We start from the raw sequence: 22316 nt of genomic DNA, 5'->3' as shown, positions 1-22316 counted from the left end.
CAGAGGTGGTGACGCTTGCCCCCCAGCCTTAATGCTCGTCATTTTGCTCTTGTTTTCAAAATAATTTCAACACACATTTATTGAGCGCCTCCTGGCTGTGGGCACATTGGGCAATTTAGAAAATAAGCCCTTTGACAAAGAGCTTACAGGCTACACAAGGTAGGACAAGAATAACTAACATCTGAATAGAATTTTCTAGTTTACAAAGCATTTTTCACATTTTCTTAAGGCATCCTTTTCAGGAAAGTGTGAGCATTAGTTCCATTTGATACACCGGGAGACTTCACCTCGTGAGCATTAACTAACTTTACCAAGTTTTAAGACCTGGTAGGTGGCTGTCTTCAGACTTTCTATCCAGGGGTCCTTTCTACCTGATGTGAGACTTTGGGGGAGGAAAGGCAATGGAGCTAAAACCAGGAGGTTAGAAGACGGGAAAAATACTGATTAGGAAGAATTGGTAAAGGAACAGGTCGGGCTTGACAGGACTAGGTGGAGGAGAGTTGGGGCCCTGGTCAGTTGGTCACTGCTGTGCCTCCTAGTGACAGTCAGAAGGGTAACAGACAGGAGCCTGGCCTTTCTGAGGTGACAGAGATGTTTAGGAGCTGTGCTCACAGCAAGTGGATGGGAATGCTTGGTGGCCCAGGAAGGAGCACAGCCTTGTTTTGTCACCTCCCTTACCAGCCTGGATTTGTAGGAGTTGAAGCTGTGAACATAAGGGTAAGGTTTTGGTTTTTTGTTGCTTTCATTTGTTTGAAAAGGTATACGCACGTTGTACAAGAGTCAACAATATGCCAAGAGTATCCACTGTTTGCGAGCTTTCCCCCCATCCTTACCCTTCTATCTGTTCCCAGATTCCTTTGCTAAACGCAACCACTGCTGGCCATTTCCTAAGTACCCTTCCAGAGCCTTGCTCTGCAGACAGAAGCAGATTAAAACCGTCCTCTTTCTAACTTCTGGAGCACCTGAAATGGTGTACTTCTGTGACAGTGGATATTACCACTTCAGAAGCGTGTCGGAACTCACTGGCATAGATTTGTCCCAGCTCTGCCACTTCCCAGCTTTGTGACCCTGGCTAAAGTTATCTAACCTTTCCGAACTTTTCCTTATCTGTAAAAATGAGGGATCCGGATGGTGGCAGATAGAACCTCGCGGGCAGGTGGTGAGGCTCCAGCACGATCGCGTGTATAATTTGCAGAGCACATGTGGCACAGTCAGAACTCCAGAAGCTGAAATGTGAGCTCTTAGATTTGGGCTCTTTCCAATTTAGAGATAACACAGAAAAGGGCAAGATGCAGAATAGGATACTTAGGATGCCATTTGTTCGTGTCTCCTTTTAAAAAACGCATTTGCACACACAGGGAAGACAGTAGCTAACAGATACGGAGAGGGTCTCACCAGCCAGGCGCTGTTCTTGAACTCACTTCTTTACACGGACGGACTCATCCGGTTCATTCTTGGGCCCTGTGAGGTGGCTCTGAGGCAAGAGGACACGCAGTCTGGCAGATCAAGGATCCAAAACGAGGCTCTCAACCCTTGAGGTTGAGAAGAAAAGCAGTTAAGGGGGGTTACTTGAGGGAGGGAGAAGGGGAGGGGTGGCAAGAAAGCCACGGCGCCACTGGGAGTGCCAAGCAGGCAGAATTAGAAGGTGGAAAGGGAGATTTTTACCATTTTTATGCAGAGTTCCTTTATAATTATTACTGAAGAAGGAAACAAAATTCAATGTTAAAACATTTTCACACTTTTGAAATGGGGGTGGACCTGTTGTAACCGTGAAAAATTTAAACAAAGGCGCTGTGACTAGCCTCATGCTCCTTTTTCCATGTGCATTTTCAGTGATTTTTTTTTTTTGGGTAAATTTCCCAAAGTCCAGTCACTAGGTTGAAGGGTTCAGTCTTCTTAAGGTTCCTGAGGCCTGTCGCCGTGTTACTTTCTGGAAGGTTGTGCTAGCTTGTACTCCCATCAGTGGTGGATGAGTTTACCCTCCTTTCACCGCATCGGATGATGGAAGTTCTTTCAGTTATGTTAGTAGTTCATTGTCCATTGTTTCATATTAAAATAGTACAATAATACTAAATTAAAGCAGATCAGTAAGCCCTCCCCTTGCCCTGAAGTCACTTTCTTGAGGAGTAATTGGTAGCAAGTTTGGTGGGTATCTCCCCAGAGCCTTGTTTACCTCCATACAAACCTGTGTAGATAGTGTCTGCGCACACTTACTGATAAATACGGTGGCATCATAGTTGATGTACATAACTATGATGCTTCTTGCTTTTTTAATTCTGTGATTTATCACAGACCTCCTTCCCTATTGGTGGTTACAGATTGACCGCATTCTTTTTGCTTTTTTTCCATTGAAGCAATTTTGTCTTTTTTCCTGTCAGTTGACCTCATTCTTTTTCCCATAGAATAAATAGAACCATAGTTTATGTAAGGATTTCTCTATCAAATAAAATCATTTACATCTATTTGTTTCACTAAAACAAATGAGACTGCATTGCATTGATCTTCCTTGTACATATATGCTTACTTACCTATAGGAGTGATTCTATAGGATAAAGTTTTAAAAAGGGGTTTGCATTTAACTTTGGGGAAAGGACTATCACACCCAGGTGGGTTACGTTCCCACCAACAGTGTATTTCCTGCCTCTGTGCTGGACCTTATCAGTCTTTAATTTTTGCAAATCCTGTTATCTCGTTTAATTTCCATTTCTCTTATCACTAGTAAGGTTGGCCTTACTGTTCAAGTTTTTTTCAGTCATTTATATTTTTTCTGTGAATTGCCAGTTTCTGTCCTTTGTGCATTTTTCTTTCTGGGTTTGTCCTTTTGAAATAGATTTGTGAGTGAGTGATTTCTGTAATGGGGGTATTAATTCTCCATCACTAAATGGGAATGATTTCCCAGTTTATCATTTGTTTTCTGTTTCTGTTATGGTGCCTTGTGCCATGCAAAGGTTTGGTTTTGTTTTTTTTTTTTTTGGTTTGTTTTTGTTTTGTTTTGTTTACAGATCTATTATTTATTTGAGAGAGAGAGCGAGAGAGCGCGCGTAAGTGGGGGGGTGGTGGGCAAAGGGAGAGGAAAGGGAGAGAATCCAGAAGCAGAGTCCCTGCTGAGTGCAGAGCCCCATGCGGGGCCCCATCCCAGGACCGTGAGATCATGACTTGACCCGAAGTAAGAGACAGCCACCCAACCAACTGAGCCACCCAGGTGCCCCCATGCGAAGGTTTCTAATGTTTAGTCAGATCTCAGTCCTTTCCTTTATGACTTCTTAGGTGTCTTGACCCAAGATTATAAAAATTACTCTCCTCCATTTTCTTCTCTGTTATATTTATAGTTGGTTATTTTATGATGAGATTTTTCTCATATGGTATAAGGAAAGGAGTGTCGGTGTTTAAAAAGTGGATAGCCAATTATGCCATCGTGTCTTCTCCCCACTTATTTGAAATGCTACCATTATACTCTGAATTCCCATATGCTTATGGGTCTATTTTCAACCTTGCTTTCTCTCTTGCTGATATAGGTCTCTTCCTGTGCCAAGATTTTAACTACTGTTTCTTTATAGTATATCTTGAGATTTCAAAAAAAATTCTTGTGTATTATATATTTACTCTTTGAGAAAACGGTGGGATCAGCCATTTTATCAGAGTTGCATTAATTAGGTTAGTGAGAGCTGACATCCTGATGTTGATCCTGTTCGTCCAGAAGCATGGTGTAGCTCAGTATTTCTGTGGGGCTTCTTCTGGATTTTTATTTCTAACTCATTTTTTGTTTATTCATACTTTTTATAAGTCTGCTATTTTGATAGGTGAAAATGACATATCACTTAATTTACACTTTGAATCCAGAGAAGTCAAATGTTCTATAGAACTATGTTTAACTACTTATTTTCTGTGAATTATTTGATCATATGTTTGGTCCATTTTTTCAGTTGGGGTGTTAATCTCTTACGAGCTTATATCGTAAGGATAGTGATCCTTTTTCACAATTACAGCAGGTTTTTCTCGTTTATTGTTTGCCTTTTAATTTTAACACTTTCTTTGCTATGTAAGTTTGAAAATTTAATATAGTTAAATTTGTCAGTCTTTTACGATTTTTACTATTGCTGTTAAAGTCCCCTAAAACGGTGCCTGGGTGGCTCAGTGGGTTGGGCCTCTGCCTTCGGCTCAGGTCATGATCTCGGGGTTCTGGGATCGAGTCCTGCATCAGGCTCTCTGCTCACAGGGAGCCTGCTACCCCCCCCCAACTCTGCCTACCTCTCTGCCTACTTGTGATCTCTCTCTGTCAAATAAATAAATAAAATCTTGAAAAAAAAAAAAAAGTCCCCAAAAAATTTAAACCCAAATTTTCCACATTTAGGACCAAAAAAAAAAAAAAAAAAAAAAAAAGGAAAGCCATTTGGAATACTAGTCATGTTGGCCTGATAATGGAATCAGTTAAGTAATTTCTTTAACGGTGTTTAAGAATGCAGTGTTACCGTGTTAGTGATTATTTGTTTTCATTGTAACAGAATATTATGTGTATCACATGTACAGTATAACATGTATCAGAATGATTGAAACATTTGCTTATTTTTTATTTTAAAGAATTTTTAAATTTGGGGCAACTGCAAGTAATTCTGACAGTCCTAATGAAATTCTGTTTCTTAGAAGCTGTCAGTTTGAATGTTTAAAGTCTGTGATGTGTTCTGATAGGAAATTTGCTATAATGTTAAGATCAGAAGGTATTTTTGACTTCTCTGTCTTCACAGGGAATTAGCCATATAAATTTGCCTTGTTGCCTATAAAATGCTATCCACTTCTACCTTTTCCCCTTTTTTCCTCCTTCAAACCCTACTGCAGTTATGTGAAGTGGCATTGATATAAATTTTTATTAACTATTTCACAGTCCGATGCTTTCGGTTCCTTGAGTTTTATGTATTCAGATACAGTAATTAAATTACCCCTTTCTTGTCATAATGACTATGCTTTTATTTCTAAAACAATAAAAAATTAAAAACCATTGTAGTATTTATTAGGAAACATATTAGCATCTATGATTCGAAGTTGATATGCTTTCTCATTGAGAAATTAGTCCCTAGAATTGAAGACTTACGTTAAAAGAAAAAAACAATGGAGGCATTAGAACTGTGCCTAAAACTTTTAGTTGGACTCTAAAAGACAAGTGAATGTTTGGTTTTTATACCTTTTTACACTAAATACATTGTCTTAGGTACAGTAGGGCCTCAATAAATGTTTATAGTGAATAACTGAATGAAACACCCTTCCGTTAATGGTAGAAATTATTTTCAAATTGCTGGGAAATGTAGTTGTAAAATTTCTACATACATTTTGTTTAATCTCTTAAAGTATACAACTAACTTGCAACACAGCTTTTTTTTAACCATTTATGTTAGAAATGCCTTTTATACTTAACATTTGTCTAATTACTTGATCAGTAGTTAGTTCATTTGTACAAGACCTCCTCGTTGAATATGATCATCTGATTTTCATGATAATTCAAGGAGCTATGCTCGAACTGCGATGTCTGGTAGAACTATTTTTGTGATGATAGAAACATTCTCTATCTGTGATGTCTGGTACAGGCGCAGCTTGCCTCATGTGACTGGTAATAAGCACTTGAAATGTGGTCAGTGTGAGTGAGAAACTGCGGGTTTGGTTTTGTTTAATTATAAGCAACAGAAATTGTAAAAAGCCACCATTTGCTCATGGCTGCTATTACCGGACAGCACAGATACACCTGCTTTATTTTCATTTAGTTTTCCAAGTTAGAGTAAGTTTATTTTCTTTTAAGTGTTCTGATTTCACCAACAGTGTGAGGGAAAACGCTTTGAAACCTATGGTAAAAAAAAAAAAAAAAACAGTACAAGTGCTAGTTCTGAGAATTGACTTTATTAGAGTCTGAAAATGTTTACTGACTTATGTGCACAGTCAAGATTCCAAAACTCATTTTTATAGAATTATAAATTCAAAAGGAATAATGACAGTGATTATAATAAAACTATGTTTTTATATTCAATTTTTGTTACATTTATATGAAACATTAAGGTTGCTATAGCGAGCATACCACAGACCATTTCCCTTCATCTCTGGAGGGGATTTCATTCTAAGGAGAAATGCATATTCTAAGGACCCATGAACAAATGTTCATTTTAAGATGAGTCCGTGTCAAGTTTTTGTTCATTTTTGAGCAGCTGACTTAGAAGAAAGTTTTAACGAACATGAATTGGAGCCCTCATCACCTAAAAGTAAAAAGAAAAGTCGCAAAGGAAGGCCACGAAAAACTAATTTTAAAGGGCTGTCGGAAGATACCAGGTCCACATCCTCCCATGGAACAGATGAAATGGAAAGTAGTTCCTACGTAAGTAGAAAAATGTGGGATTCTTTTTGTTGTACCACGATTATTTCGTTTAAACCGTGTGTATAGGTAAAGCTCATCATTTGAATTGTTAACGAAGCTTGAAGGTGCTGATAATATATTTTTAAGTTTTTTCTTTTTTTTTTCTTTTGCATTTGCAGAGAGATCGGTCTCCACATAGAAGCAGCCCTAGTGACACCAGACCTAAATGTGGATTTTGTCATGTAGGAGAGGAAGAAAACGAAGCAAGAGGAAAGCTGCATATATTTAATGCCAAGAAGGCAGCTGCACATTATAAGTGCATGGTAAGCATGGTTCTTTCATGTGCTTTTAAACCCAGGTTTTTTGGAAAGGCATTTAGCTAGTAACCAAATAGGGCACTTTTCTCTCCAGCGTAAGTGGTATAGAATTAGGAATAGTATATCCTGTAGTTCCATATCCTCATAGTTCTTAGGTTTTAAAAATATAGCCTTTATGATTTAGTAAGATCTAAAGGAGTCCTAATTAGAGTTCCCATATTCTAGATAATGACAGTTAACTATTTTGTGACTGTACAACTTTGCGCTTTATAAACTTGTGATGGAAGATACACGGTCGGCCTGCCCTGTAGCCCAGTTCATGTCTGTGTCATTGTCCCTCACACATTGCCCTGCAGTCATTTATGATCCTCTCCCATAACAGACTTTTAATTCCTTGAAGAGAGGAACTGTGCTTGATCTTTGCGTCCTTAGATCCGGGTCTGACTTACAGGATACATAAACATTTTTGAATTTGATTGGATTCAGTTATTCATCCCATTTATGGTTAGGTTTTTAAAATTGTATTTATTAATATCCGGGGTTCTTGACCAGAGATGTGTATCAGACTTGCCTGGGGAGCTTTTTCCGAAATACACACCCCTGGAGTATATCCCAGAACTGTCTAGTCTAAAAAATATATCCCCAGGTAATTTTGATCTACATCTGTGGCTGAAATTTGCCAGTTTAAACTATTTTTTAAAACTCTGTGGAAACATAAAACGATGGAGACGACTGGGTAACACTGTTAAAATCTGCATTGTTGAATGAAATATTTAATCTTGGGTCCACACTGGCAACATTAGTTTTGTTTTATTTTCCTTTTTTTAAATTAAAGATTTATTTATTAGAGGGAGAGAGAGAGAGAGAGAGAGGGAGAGAGAACACATGCATGCGAAGGGGCAGAGAGACAGGGAGAGAAGCAGACTCCCCACCAAGTGCGGAGCCCCACACAGGGCTCGATCCCATGATCCAGAGATCATGGCCTGAGCTGAAACCAAGAGCCGGACGCTTAACCGACTGCACCTGTTGTCCTTATTTTGGATTATATTTTAATCAGACATCTGAATGTGTTAAAAATACTGGAGTTGATACTTGATTTTTAAAGAAAAGTTCTCTTTCTCAGGATATTGAAGTAGTAGAACACATTTGTTATTCCATTGTTTAATCTTTTTCTCACAAGGGTTCTGAACATTAAATGTTTCTGCATTTTTCTTTCCTAGTTATTTTCTTCTGGCACAGTCCAGCTCACAACAACATCAAGAGCAGAATTTGGAGATTTTGATATTAAAACTGTACTTCAGGAGATTAAGCGAGGAAAAAGAATGGTCTGTGGTTTTATATTTATGCTATGCAACGTTACTCTTCTGACTTTCTGCTTTAAATTTAGAACACATCTCAAATTTATCCAGTCATTAAAACAGCTAATCTAAAGTAGTTCATATGTTAAAGCAAGTATATATTTGACTTATTTGTAATACAATAAAGGATGCTGATGTTTCTGGAACTTACTCCTCTTTCTATGTAACTTCAGTACCTAAGAGAATTACACTGAGATTTATATTTCAGGGTATCTGAGAGTCTTTTAATAAAATAAATGAAGATGTGAATGTGACACACCTTACTAAGTTTAAAATGTTAATATTATTTCAGCTTGCTTAAAGAACAGTTCCATAATCCTAATAGATCATTGGGAACTTCCCCATGTTGTTCTTTATTTTTTTTTTCTTTCTTTTTTTTTCAAATAAAAGGAAAAGATTTTTTTCAGAGCCTTCTGTTTAGTTAAAGTTCACATACACAGTTATGTCTCTTAAAATGTTTACCATAGCTTTAAAGTTTTCTTTATAAACTGTGCCTAAGTCTCATGTTTTTAAACATACTGAATTACTAATAAATAGCTTTAAGAAATATTGGCATCTTTATTGATTACTTACTCCTTTACAGTTGATAAATATTATAAAATGTCAATGGAATGATAAATCTTTTAAGACCTCAACTGTCTCTAGAGATGACCTGAATTTAAAAATTTTTTTATTGTGAAAATTTTCAAACATCTCAAAATTAGAAAGACTAGTAACACACGTCTGTCCATCACCTTGACCCATCAGTTATCAAGAACTTGCGGCACTTGCTTCATCTCTGCCTTTTATTCTTGTTGCTTGAAGTGTTTTAAAGCAGAGCTGAGACTTCCTATCATTTCACCTCTACATTATTTCAGTATGTATCTCCTCAAAGTTGGACATTTTCTTACCTAACCACAATGTCATTACACCTTATGAATTAACATTGAGTTCTCAGTGTTATTTAATACCCAGTTCGTATTTGTATCTCCCCAATTGTCTCAAAAGTACCTTTTTAAAGTCAATTCATGTGACTCAGTATCCAGAGGAGGATCACCCATTCATTGCATTTGGTGGTTCTGTATCCTTGATGTGACAACCCAGGGCATTTCCCTCTCTCCTTGTCTTTGTTGTGTCTGTTTTTGTTTCGTCGTATGCCATTGTCTTGTTGAAGAAAATGAATGATTTGTCCTGTAGGCAATATCCCATGTCCCATATGTTTTATCTGTCTGTCTGCTTATTCATGATGCCATTTAACTTGTCCCTCTATCCACCAGATTTTCTTTTAAAGTGGAAGTTAGATGTAAAGGCTTGATTAGATTCAGTGTCAAGATTTTTGGGGGTAAGAATACCTACAGGTAGGACTCTGTCATCTGTATTTTATTACATCAGACTAGTCGTAATGTCTGATCCTTGGATTCAGGAGGTGAGTCTACTCCCTCCCCCCTCTGTTGTGAAGTTCCCCTTCAGTGTCTCATCTAGTGGTTTGCCATGTTGGTGAGCTTTATCTGAATCCCTTAGAGATGCCCCTTTCTTTGTGGAGCTGCATTTCTGAAGGTGTGAAGATCGTTGATGTGATCTGTTCCACTTAAATCCAGTTTCCGTTCTGATACTTCAATTACTCTTGTAAAAATGAAACTCCTTTAAATCAGAATGTAGGATACTAAAAAAAATAAGGGAAAAATCTCTTCAGCTTACCATACCAAGCAGTGTTGTCATGTCATACAGCTGCGGTCCAAGTAGGTGACTAGTGTAACAGTCAATCCTCCTGGTCAACTCATTCACCTCTGCCCAGTTGAATGTTCATGTAAACACCAAACTAGCACTTTCCCAAGTGTGCTCCAAAGGAAAGTAGTCCGTCAAGATGCCCCCCCACCCGTCCAAAAATATAAGGGCATCTGGAGTTCAGTAATTTGGAAACTATTTACTGTACCCTCCTTCTTGCAGAAAGGCTGTGAGAAGTTCTGCAGTCAAGCAGTCTGTTTAAAACTAGCATTCCTCAAACTTACTTGACTGTGAAACTCTTTTGTCAACAACCACCTTTGAATCTCAGAACATTCTTGAGGCAAGCCTGGCTGAATGAGGCCAAGACGCGATGTCTTGAAAAGATTTCAGCCCCTTCAGTCTCCCTCTGCCCTTTTACCTACTTGGTAGCAATCCCTCTTGGTGGGGAATTGCTTTCCTGTCTTCTCATTCTTCAGTCATCACAGGAAAGGAACTGGTCCCAGGGAGCAGAAGAAGCCAACCACTAAAGTAACAGAATCTAATTCTTTGGTGTTTGGCGGTATTGAGGAGTGTCTTGTTTATGTTTGGATGTCAGATCTTCGAAGGTTAGTATAGGTAAATAATGGAAGCATCAGGGAGTGACTTAATATCAGAAAGTCTATCGAAGTATGGTTTAACTTGCGGCATGATTTAACAGATCTGCTAAACAGTAAGTTCACTGTACTGTTTTTCCATAGAAAACTGGCTGTTTTCTTTGTAAACTAGAATGTGTGGCTGAAATATGGCTAAAATAGAATAAATAAGGTTGCAAAAACTTTGAAATACTGCTTATGATCATTCTTTCTCTTCCCTTAAACAGAAATGTACACTTTGCAGTCAGCCCGGTGCTACTATTGGATGTGAAATAAAAGCCTGTGTTAAGACTTACCATTACCACTGTGGAGTACAAGACAAAGCTAAATACATTGAAAATATGTCACGAGGAATTTACAAGTAAGAGAACAACAATTGTCCATTTGCCTAAACTTGTCAGTAAGTAATTGCCCTTAAATAGATGGCATTAGTTTACTTGGTCATGATTCCTAGGTGGTATTTAGCCAAGCGTAGAATACTTAGGACTCTTATATATAAAGAAACAAGTACTACGATTGGCGTCTTCCTCTGACTACACATCCCTGGATTCGCATTCATTCGGCCAGTATGCTTCATGCTTACCAAATGCCAGGTTTTGTGCTGGGAGCTGGGCATACAAGAGTGATCAGTGGGGGCGCCTGGGTGGCTCAGACAGTTCAGCGTCTGCCTTCGGCTCAGGTCAGGATCCCACCATTCTGGGATCGAGCCCCGCACGAGCCCCGCATCAGGCTCCCTGCTCAGCAGGGAGCCTGCTTCTCCTCCCGCTCCCCCTGCTTGTGTTCCCTCTCTCACTCACTCTCTTTGTGTCTCTGTCAAATGAATAAATAAAATCTTTTAAAAAAAATAGAGTGATCAGTAGAGGCACAGACTATGTTCCCTTGAAGCCTGTAGTCTAGTGGGAGAGACATATTAATTAAATGAGCACATAAATAAATCTACAATTACAATCTACTTAAGTGCTGGAAAGGATCCATTACAAAGCACTACGAGAGCAGCCAGCAAGGAGGACCTGACTCATAGTCTGTACTGCAGAGTGTTTAGGAATGTCCTTAAGGAAATAGAGCTTGAGCTGAAGAGCTTGATCTTCTTGGGTGAAGGTCAGGGTGGGCATTGGGACAGTGTCCTAGGCAGAAGGAACAGCACGCGCAAGACCCGAAGGTGGGACAGAAGCAAGGGTGCAGATGGGAAGGTGAGTTGGGAGGCTCCTGCTCAGGGTCCAGGTGAGGGTTCGTGGTAGCTTAGAAGCGGGTGCATTTGTGAAGACAGAAGGTCAGAGACACTCTTACGCCTGTGATGAAGGCACAAGGTTTGGAGATTTGGGATGACATGTTACCTTCTGTTTTCCGGGTCTTTCATATCAGTGCGCATCTATAATGGTTCCATTTGTTTGCTTGAATGACAAGAAGTTGGTGGGGATCCGTGGATTTTCCGACTTGCCTTTGCGAGTTGTAAAGCACTTCCTTACATTCCCAGGATGTAGTAGGCCAATGAGTAAACACCCTACTGCCCCGTATACAAAGTAGTTTATACAGACAGCCGCCATGCATTTGGGTAACTGGATGAGGTGCGAGGGCTGTATTATAAAATTTGCCAAACTCTGTTTAATAATAAAGGCAGAGCTGTTTTTCAAGTGAGTTCTATCAAGCCTTTAAGGAACAGAGAATTCCAATACTATTTAAAGAGGTCGAGCGCATAGCAGAGATGAAAGACTTGGTTCATTCCTTAAAACTTTGCATAACTGGGAGACCAAACCTGACAAAGATAGCATTTAAAACAAAAGCAAATAAGAAAGCTATAGACCAGTCTCACTGTTATAAATAATATACCAAAGTCCTAATAAAATGTTAGAACATCAAATGCAGTGCTGTCTTCTAACAATTTGAAGACTATTCAGAATTAGGAAATCTATTAATGTGATCCATTGCCATTAACAGAGAAAGAAAAATCCTATCACCTTCCTGGTGGATGGTGAAAAGGCATTTCATAGCATTCAAGACCCATTTCTGAACTTTAAAGTGCAGTACCAAGGGTCCCCGTGGGAAGCGGGGGGTCCTAATAGAGCATTTATGAGAAGACAACAGCGAAGTGTTAAAGGGACAGTGGTTCTTAACCAGGGCTGAGCCTCGAACCACCTGAGGGTGGATAGGGCCCTCTTTAAAAATGTTCGTGCCTGGGCCCCGGAGATTTTAAACTCCGTGGATTGAGGCCCAAACCATGTTTTTCGATGACTCTCCAGGTTATTCTCAAGTTCATCCATAATTGAGAGCCACTATACCAATACACTTCCATTCAGATCAGGAACCAGAGAAGGGTGCCAACTACCAATGTTACTTTTCAGCGTTCTTCTGGAGGGTTAAGCCGCTGCAACAAGAGAAGGAAGAAAAATGTCTAATAAATACCATGAAGGAGCAAAATAAAATTGTCAATATTTGTTATTGATGTCATTGTCTACCAAGAAAATCCAAAGGGACCAACTCAATTTACTAAATAAGAGCTCAGTAAGGTTGCTGACTATGAGATGAAGTTTTAAAAACAGCTCCAGTAACAACTAGTTAGAAAATAGCAAGGAAAAATGTCACCCTCTACTCCTTCCCCACAGACATTCGCACACCAAAGTTGAACCTTTAAAAAAAACAAACAAAACACAGTGTTTTACACGGGACCCAAGTGGATAGTAAAATGTATTATGTTCCCTGATGAAAAGTTCCTCAACACTGAAAGACACCTATTCTTCTCAAATTAATCTATACATCGAGTACAATTTTGATGAAATATAAAATGTCGATGGTTTTATCTAGAAGAGTGAGTGGGTTATTATTTTCTACTGGTAATGATTAAGTTACCTTATGAACAGGGAAGAACTAGAGGCTTAAACAAGATAGAAATTTGTTTCTCCCCTGCAAGATGTCCCAAGGAGTGCAGTCCAATGTGTTAGCCTCTTCTCTGTGTCATCAGAGACCCGGATTACCATCTTCCTGCTCTCTCATCCCTGGGGTGTCCTTCCGTAGGCAGTAGGAGGAAGTGGGAGCAAAGGAAAGCGGAAGGACAAAGTGGCAGTTCCTCCAGCTGACGGGTTTTTAATCCTCCTTCCAGGAGGTTCCACACACACTTCTGCTCAGCATCTCATTAGCTGGAATTCAGTCACCTATCCAGCGGGGGCTGGGAAGTGCACCCCTGGTGGGCACAATGCTCCCCAAATCTGCTTCAGTGCTACCAAGGGGAGAGGGGAAAGTAGGTACTCACCCAGTAATTAAAAAACTGGTACTGGCACAGTGACAAAGATCACAGGAAACAGATCCATGTCTTTGTTGGGTAATTTCGGTGGTTCTAGATCTGTGGAGACAGGATGGATTGATTATTCAGTATCTGATCTCTGTACAGCTTATATAGTTGGCTCCATTTAGGAAACAGTTTGAATCCTTACCTCAGACTGTACCCCAGGAATACCTCCTCGATGGGCTAAAAATCTAACCCGAAGTAAAACAGAAAATGTAGGAGAAATTTTCTAGAATCTCTTGAGTACAGATGACCTTTCTAAACGTGTTAGGAAACTTGGAATTTTTGACTACATTAAAATTAGGCTAAAGAGAACTCCAGATCCTTAAGAAAAAGAGCCCAGTTTAGGGGGGATAAAATGGGTGAAGAACGTGAAAAGGCAGTTTATAGGAGAACTAGCCGTGGGTTATAAGCATGTGAAAAGCCACTCACCCTTAGTAATGAAAGAAATGCAAATTAAACAATATCTTTCTAGTTTTTGCCTATCTGATGGGCAAAGATGAGTAGGATTCACCTGTCGACCAGGTTCTGGAGACCTGGCATTTGCATTTGATGGTGAATTTAACTTACAATTTAGGAGAGCAGTTCAGCATTGGAGACCACCGCCTTTAACAAAATAATGTATTTTGCGTATGCATGGTATGCGTGGTAGGGATTTCTGCCAGGGAAGCAGAAAACAGCACAAAGATGTATGTGCAGGCAGTTCCGTTGCCCCGTGAAGGATAGCCGCACTACCCACTAGGGCACCCTGTTGACGCACCTGTGCTGGGATTGGTGCGATTAGCGCAGATGGCATCAGTCAGCTTGGGGATAGAGACAGGAAGTGCCGCTGGCCGGCAGGGCAGCATCTGCGGCCTCGAGGGCGCGCTTGCGGTACAGCGCAGGCCCAGTCAGTTTGGATTCACGCTGGGTGGGGCCACAGGGGATCCTTCCCGCCCCCTCCCCCCCCCGCCTTAAAAGCTGCTTACCCCATTGAGCCAGCACCTGTTACGGGACAGTCGGCTAGGCATAGGGCATTTTCAGGTCACACCACACAGGGCCAGAGAGCCGGCTCATCAGAATAGAATTCTGAGCCAGCTTCCATCTACCTGCTGGAAGGGGGGGGCGGCTTAGTAAAGAAGCGGACGCGCCATGCCAGTTTCGGCGCAGTTGCCAAGGGAATAACAGCTAGAGTTAACCGAAGGTGAAATGGGAAAGGAATTTTTAACCCACAACGGCAAAAATCAAGCCCAAAACAATGTCTATCCAGAGACTCAAGTTTTAGTAGGCGCATTTAATGGAATACTATGCAGCAATGAAAGACGGAAGTAGATCCACGTGGAGAGTCACGGAGAGGTGTTCTGGGGTTGCTTCCAAACAACCGAGTTGTGTGAGACCCTGTTCTGGCGCATAGAAAACACGCGTGCACAAGATACGTGTCTGTGTTCGCAAATGTACTTTAACAGTTGTTACCTCATCCACTGCATGGGGATGGGAGAGAAGCAATTTATACAACTTACTGTTCAGCAGTTTTATATTTATATAGTTCAGTGGCTGAATATTTTTATAAGCAGTCCGTTATTTAAAGTAGCATTAAGATTTAAAAACAGGCCTGTGCTAAACATCTAAGATCAGATATGTGGAAAATTCTTGTATTTAAATTTCAGCCCCACTTACATACTGTAATATTTACCCATTTTCACTTTGGGGGAAAAAAAAGTGGAAAATAAAGATAAGGGGAAAAGGCCTAATGTGAACTTCAGTTCTACCAGCAGAGAGAATTTTAAATCTTCCAGGATATTTTCTAGACATGTATGTGATTGTGTATGCGCATTTATTCATAAAAAGATCTTATATACGCTTTTGTAATCTGTCTTCCACTTGCTATATCTGAGACATTTTTCTGTGACATTAAACAGTTTTATATCACCATTTTAATGGTTGCATAGTATTCCATTGTACGGGTCTATCAGTGTAATCAGTTCCTTTTTTAGACATTGATGGTTTTTAATCTTTAGCTATTAAGAAACCACGTCACAGTGACCGTCTCTAAAGAAAATATTTACACCAGCATCCACAGTGATTTGAATTACTCTTTATTTTTTCACATTGAAATTTATTTCTAAAATCTGCTTATGGTGCGGATTCCAGCTTCTGTTCATAGAGACTCTTGAGTTCAAATGAGTCCGTGTGCAAGTAGTTTGGGGGTAGAAGAACGCACAAGTAGGAAATGCAAGGAGAAATACTTCCGAATGAAGTGGCTTCCCCCTCCTGCATGTGGCTTTCCTTCTTTACTGGCTCCTTCTGGATCCTGAATATATTCATTAAATTATTACATTAATCTATTCATTAGATTAAATGTATTTGTTCCTTAAGAAGGTGAGGGAAGATTCCATACATAGTTTTTCTGCTTATCCTGTTTTATTGTCTCTGCTGTATTACTAAAATTTTTAAAATATGTATGTTTAAAAAGTGAGTCCCCCACCATAAAAAAGTAAATTATGTGACAGGGATCTTGTTTGACAGGATGTCACCTGTGGTCTTGGTGTCTAGATTGGCAAAGGACGCGTAACGGGCCCATGGGAGTGAAAACTGATGCTATAAAAAGATTAAAATCTGTTTTAACAACTAAGGGCTCTTACTGAAATTTTTCAAAAGTATACAGTAATAGGATACTGTAGCCACTCCCCATCTCAGCAGCTCCCGAGTTATTGCCACACTTGCTCTCATCTACTGTTTTTCCTTTCCGCTGAAGCAGAATCCCACACCTCTTGTCAGTGTATCCCTACATACATCAGTATCACTATGCCATTACCACACTTTTAAAACTGGCAGGAAGTTCTTAGTGTCATCTCCCAAGTCCACGTTCACATTTCCCCAGTTGTCTTGGAAATGCCTTTCCAGACCCGATTTGTTCAAATCTCAATACATACAAGGCCCCTACACTGCATTTAATGAGTATGTCTCGTAAGTCTCTCAAAATAGAGCAATCCCCACTCCATCCTGCCTTCCCCCCTATTGTTGCAGAACCCTGATAAGTCGTCCTGTGAAAGGCCCACATTCTAGATTTATTTTTTTGTCTTTTCATGATGCCATTCACCTTGTTCCTCTACCGTGTAATTTATAAGTTGGCTTAAAGGCTTAATTCAGGTTATACTTTGGAGGAAGACACTTTATAGGTACACTATAAAGGAATTCACTCCTGATATTTGAACTCAGGCTGTTGGTTTATTTTTTTTTTAAAGATTTTTTTATTTATTCATTTGACAGATAGAGATCACAAGTAGGTAGAGAGACAGGCAGAGAGAGAGGAGGAAGCAGGATCCCCGCTGAGCAGAGAGCCCGATGTGGGGCTCGATCCCAGGACCCTGGGATCATGACCTGAGCCGAAGGCAGAGGCTTTAACCCACTGAGCCACCCAGGTGCCCCTGTTGGTTTATTTTTAAGTGATTGCCAACATGTAGCATTTGAAGAATACAGATTCTCCATAGTTCTTTGGAAATCATTGAAAATGTTTTAAAAATTAAAAAATAAGCAAAACTAGGTTGGAAGTCGGTTGTTATTGTTGCTCCCCACCCCCCTCCCTACCTTTTATTCTACTCACACGTTAGAAACTCTTCATGTTAAACCTAGTTTTAGGTCATTTGTGTCAGAATTCGTATATGAGTGTCTTACCTACTGCTGACCACAAGAGGGCACCCACTGAACATTTTTAAAGCATTGTTCCATCTTGTCATGGTATATATAATTGACCTGAAACTGAGCTGATGTCAGCTCACCCATTGATTATGGTGGGGTGGTTAACTATAAAACACATAGTGGTATGTATACATTAATTGGCCTACCTACACCCTTGTCCTAAATAACACGCATTGCTTTTTTTTATTAAAAACAATGAATGCCAAATAAACAGTGTATATACCCACATAAAAGGTTGTCAGAATAGCCAGACGTCAAACCACTTCAGAGGTTATTTGCTGATTTTAAAGGGGGAAAACCTACTTGTACAATGGAAAAGTCTGGCTATCACCACCACTTTAACCAAATGATCCAACAACGTCACTAATAGTGGGGCATTCTGAAATTAACATGCCTCCTGAAGTGTGCAGGGTCCCCTATCAAATATCCTGGACTCACAAGGAAAAGTTGAACCTAGAGTTAACCAAACCCTTAGACCTTATTTCCAGTTTATAGGAAATATGGGGTAAGAGAGAACCAAATGAAACAGTCCCACAGTTAGACAAATCCAGAATGGTACAGTTGAAAAGGTAGCTGGTCTAACTTTTCCCCAAAAGTCAGTGTCATGGGGAACAAAGAAGTTGGGAGGAGCCAGTCTAGATCAAGACAGACCGAGCCAAATAAATGAATGAATGAAAATAGAGACCGAGCCAAATTGTTAGGGGGCTCATGAAGGGCCAGGACACTAATGATGAAATGACATTGTGGGGAGTTTGAATAAAAGTGTTTCATGTAATACGAGCAGAAAGCAGCAGTATCTATAGAGTTTATATTATGTCCTAAAATGTGCTTTTGAATTCTGTATCTGAAACGTAGAATTGGACTATTCGTCTACATACCTGCAAGTTTATATGTTCAAGTAGGCTGGAAGCTTTATTTTTAATCTCAATGCGTAAAATGAGGAAATGTCTATATATCTTTGGGCATACACGACAACTTTTATCCTAAACCACAGGTTTTATTTCAGATGAACTTTTTATGATCTCACTAATAGTGTGCTTTCCTATCATTCAGATAGAAATGGACGACATGTAACTAATTGTAGCATTCTTAAAAAGCATAGCTATTTTAAGTGGGCACCGACCTCATTTACTAATGGCATAAATATATTCTCATCAACAGCGAGAAAACATTTTGAGATTTTTATCTTTCCTCATTGTAGACTGTACTGTAAAAATCATAGTGGGAATGATGAGAGAGACGAAGAAGATGAGGAACGAGAGAGTAAAAGCCGGGGAAAAGTAGAAATTGACCAGCAGCAACTAACTCAGCAGCAACTTAATGGAAACTAGGTATGAACGTTACGTGTGTCGGATCTGTTGTCGGGATACAGTACTCGCTGATAAGTAACGTTGTTGGAGTAATGGTATATGCAGTATGATTTTTTAATGCTATTATGTTTAGTTCAGCATGTTACTAGAATGCTAAAGGATTGTGTAGGCTTGCATAGTTTTTTTTTTAACTAGCTGATTTTGTAACAATAAAAACAAGCGATCCGCTTTATCAATCAGCATAGCTGTAATGTCGAACCAGTAAGATGTTCTTGCTCCTCAGTAACTTGATATTTATTGTGTTCCCCTCAAACATCATATTTTACAATTTTTTATCATCTTTTAAACAGGTTCATGGGACAGAGTTAGAAAACTGGGAATGAATAAGACATCCATAACTACTATTCTTTTTTCACTGTTTTCTAAAATCAAAAAGGGTTTGTCACTTTTTACTGCCCAACTCTTAGATCCTTCATTGAACTGCCTAAAAACGTCTTGTTTGTTTTATGAGCCTTCACTAGATGGCAGAATTTGACATGTTGATATTACTAGCTGTAGTTTGCAGTTTCTGGGAAGCAATCGAAACACTATTAACCCTGTGTATAGTGTCAACAGTTAAAGCAGACATTGAAATGAAGTAAGCTATATTTCTGGACTGAACAAAAGTTCTACTGTTTAGAGTGTCTAAGTTTGTTTAGTGGACTCATACTCAAGGGAAAGCATAAGCAAATTTCACTTTATAGTAACACGCCTCTGGTGGCAACACATGGGAATTTGTGATTTTCTTTTTTTTCACACTCAAGTCACGGAGGCTAGAAATGAAGAGAACCTTCTTTTTCTCTTGGCTTTGACAGCACATGGTAAAAATCTCTTCCAAGAAGTGTGCTAAAGCTTTTCATTTCGTTCCTGTTAAAGTTGTTCTCACTGACCAGCATGCACTCGGGCGACTGGCGATGTTAAGTTGTGAGCTCCGGTGCTTAACGCCAAAATTCCCTTGACAGTAAACCTCTTCTCTTATCATGTCCTACAAAGAGCTTCTAGCAAAATGATTGGATCCTTTCAAGTTTAAACTAAGATTTGGCAGCAGCAAATTAAACCTCTTTTTAAAATTGAAAGGGTTACCACTCACGAAGGACTTCAGCCGCCATGTCTGAAACTGGTTTCTCTCAGGTGCCGTGTGGTGTGGAACACTTCATATATTGGCCCAAAGTACACGAGGAGGTCTCAGCCGCTGTTGGAATAAAAAAAAAAAAAACAGTCTGCATAAAACAGTATTTATTTTTCATTTTGTGACCACTATTTTTTAAAAATTATTTAATACTTCTCATGGTTTCATGCATTGCTTTGCTTATCTGTTGACTAGGCTTTCGGTGCCCTACGTGTTTTGTTTTTTCCTGGTAGGGCTCGGTGGTGTTTTCTTGATCATCAGAGTTGTTTATCGAAGCCTAAGAACGCAGCTGTTTAGAAAGGATTTTCACACTTACCTGCTGAAGCACATTTATGTATTTCTTTATGGCAAAACCAAAAAACTTTAGTTGTGGTCTGCCTAATATTACCATAGCACCTCAGTACCAAGGGTAGGGACTCTGATTTCTGAATTCTTCGTTAACCTACCACATTAAAGCAAATTAGCAAATAAGAAATAATATGTTAACTTGACTGTACATCATGATATTCTGCAGCTTATGGAGAAGCGTTTTTAAAATGTAACAGGTGGAAAATTACACTGTGCTTAATGACTGATTTTTTTTAACTGCTAGTCCCTTAAGGTCACATTTGTCAAGTGTGTTATTCACACATTCACTTCAATCAAGGGACTCAATGATTGCTTTATTTTAACCATCTTTTATTATTTTTAGAAGGAAACTAGCTTTAGTGGGGTTGCCCTGTATGTTTTTCTCTTTTTGCTCTAAATATGCCATTGAGTTTTTTGTGTGTGTGTGTGTATGTGATGAATTTTCAAAATTCACCATGACTTGAAGTGCAACGACAGATCTAGATGTTTGTTTACCAAGCTATGTGACTTTTTCCAAAGGATCTGTACTTTATTTCCTTACAACAGCTTGAAACCTGTTATTTTAAAATCTTCGAATCACTGTGTCTTGATCATTTTTACATTGTGTGCCATAGACTTACCCGTGGAACAGTAGGGCACCTTCATTTTCGGACAACTACTGTAATTATGTTTTTAGGAAAAATGGAAGGTGCCGGGGTAATAGTGGCCAGCCAATGATCCTATCATAGACTTCACATACTGTAGTTGTTAGTCGATGGATTTGTTATGTAATCAAGTGTGTCAATTTGTATTGGGTCAATTCTTCACCCCTTTCTCTGCCACTAGCAACCAGAATAGCACTTTACCTTTTGGTTGGCTAGAATTAAGTGGCTGGCTACCTATTTTTCTCACTGTGGTGTGATTGGCTAAACGGTCTTTCATTCAAAGTTGAAATGTAAACTGAAGTCACATGAAAAATCACCTTTGGTTGTAAACCTCCAATACTTTGATTCTCCATCCATGTTTTCGTCACATGCTGAGTAAAAAGTGCCTTACAATGTAAAAATTGTACAGTACTTATGTTCCCAAGTAGCGTCATCATCTTCTGGGTAGTAATTACATTGTGGTATGAATATTTAGGAAAATGGACCTCAGCAGTGTATTTACTGTTCATCTCTTAAGTCCTTAACTGTAGTTTTAATAAGCATGACATTATTTGATAAGTATATAACATGTACATCGTTTCCAAAAATACTGCCATGACTGTCTTTTATGCATATTTTAGCTTGAAATTTCGGAGCGTCTTTTCTTTCTTTCCTTTTTATTCCCCCTCTTCTTTTTTGTTCTGTTTTCGTTATTGATATTCAACAGTGTAATCTTTGCAAGCGTATATTGAAGATTATTCTGGAGCATTTATTGCCTTACCAGAACTGTTAGTAAGAAATGTTCTTTAGCGTAGAAAGATAGACTTGAGTTTCTATACTTTAATAAGAGCTCTTTGTTCCTGGGGGGCGGGGGCGGGGTGGGGTGTGAATTTTACTTTCATCTCAATTTATTAAAAACCCACAGCTGAAATAGATTTTATTTCAAAGATCAGCAATTTTAGAATTTCAGATAGTACTTGCTCAGGAGTACACGCTACTCAAGATATTAAGAGAGTAACAAGCTATGTAGATCTACTGTTGAATCAGAATCTATGTACTTGAACAAATGTGTGAATCTTAAATATCTCAAAGAAAAAGAAAAGTGTTCTAGAATGTTGTTGCTTTTTTGAAAAGCACTAAAGGTTAGACCAAGGTATGCAGTTTTGTTCTAACAGGCATTTAGGTTCGTTGTAAAGATAAGGAATGCATTATGGGTCAAAATCAAACATTCCTCTCATGTTATGTATATTTTGTTCCTGTTATATTGGCTTTATTTTCAAAATGGTAGTTTGTAGTATTAGTTTCCTTTTATTGGTATCCTTGCATATACTATTCATTCAATAAATGAGTTACGACTTTCACGTTTGTATGCTTGTCTTTTTTGTGAGAGGGTCTAATGACACGCGCAGCGACAATAGGACGGTGCTCCCTTTAGTCTTCAAGACGAGATGCCTAGTTGGCTTAGGAACTGGTCGTCAAAAAGTGCATTCGAGTCCAGTTCAAGGCGTCACAGCACAGAGGTTTCGCCATGGAGAGAACCGGCAGTCTCCCAGGTACAGCAGAAGTGCGT

General features: G+C 39.2%; 1 protein-coding gene across 2 annotated transcripts in view; it reads left to right on the top strand.

The window, feature by feature from the left end:
* The window catches only part of LOC111162154 (PHD finger protein 6), a 47186-nt gene extending 25079 nt beyond the window's left edge, over positions 1 to 22107 (top strand). The window contains exons 6-11 of one of the 2 annotated variants that reach the window (XM_022526344.1): positions 6186 to 6352; positions 6511 to 6654; positions 7869 to 7973; positions 10570 to 10703; positions 18499 to 18628; positions 18958 to 22107. In XM_022526344.1, coding sequence (XP_022382052.1) covers positions 6186 to 6352; positions 6511 to 6654; positions 7869 to 7973; positions 10570 to 10703; positions 18499 to 18628 — 680 coding nt within the window. In that variant the 3' untranslated portion in view covers positions 18958 to 22107. The other variant, XM_022526345.1, reaches the window with a different exon arrangement.
* Positions 22108 to 22316: the final 209 nt, after the last annotated feature.

This window comes from Enhydra lutris, unplaced genomic scaffold (genome assembly GCF_002288905.1).
Source record: "Enhydra lutris kenyoni isolate GAN:26980312 unplaced genomic scaffold, ASM228890v2 scaffoldscaffold89, whole genome shotgun sequence".
Classification (NCBI taxonomy): domain Eukaryota; kingdom Metazoa; phylum Chordata; class Mammalia; order Carnivora; family Mustelidae; genus Enhydra; species Enhydra lutris.
Note: the sequence above shows the minus strand (reverse complement) of the source record. Positions and strands in the feature narration are given on the sequence as shown.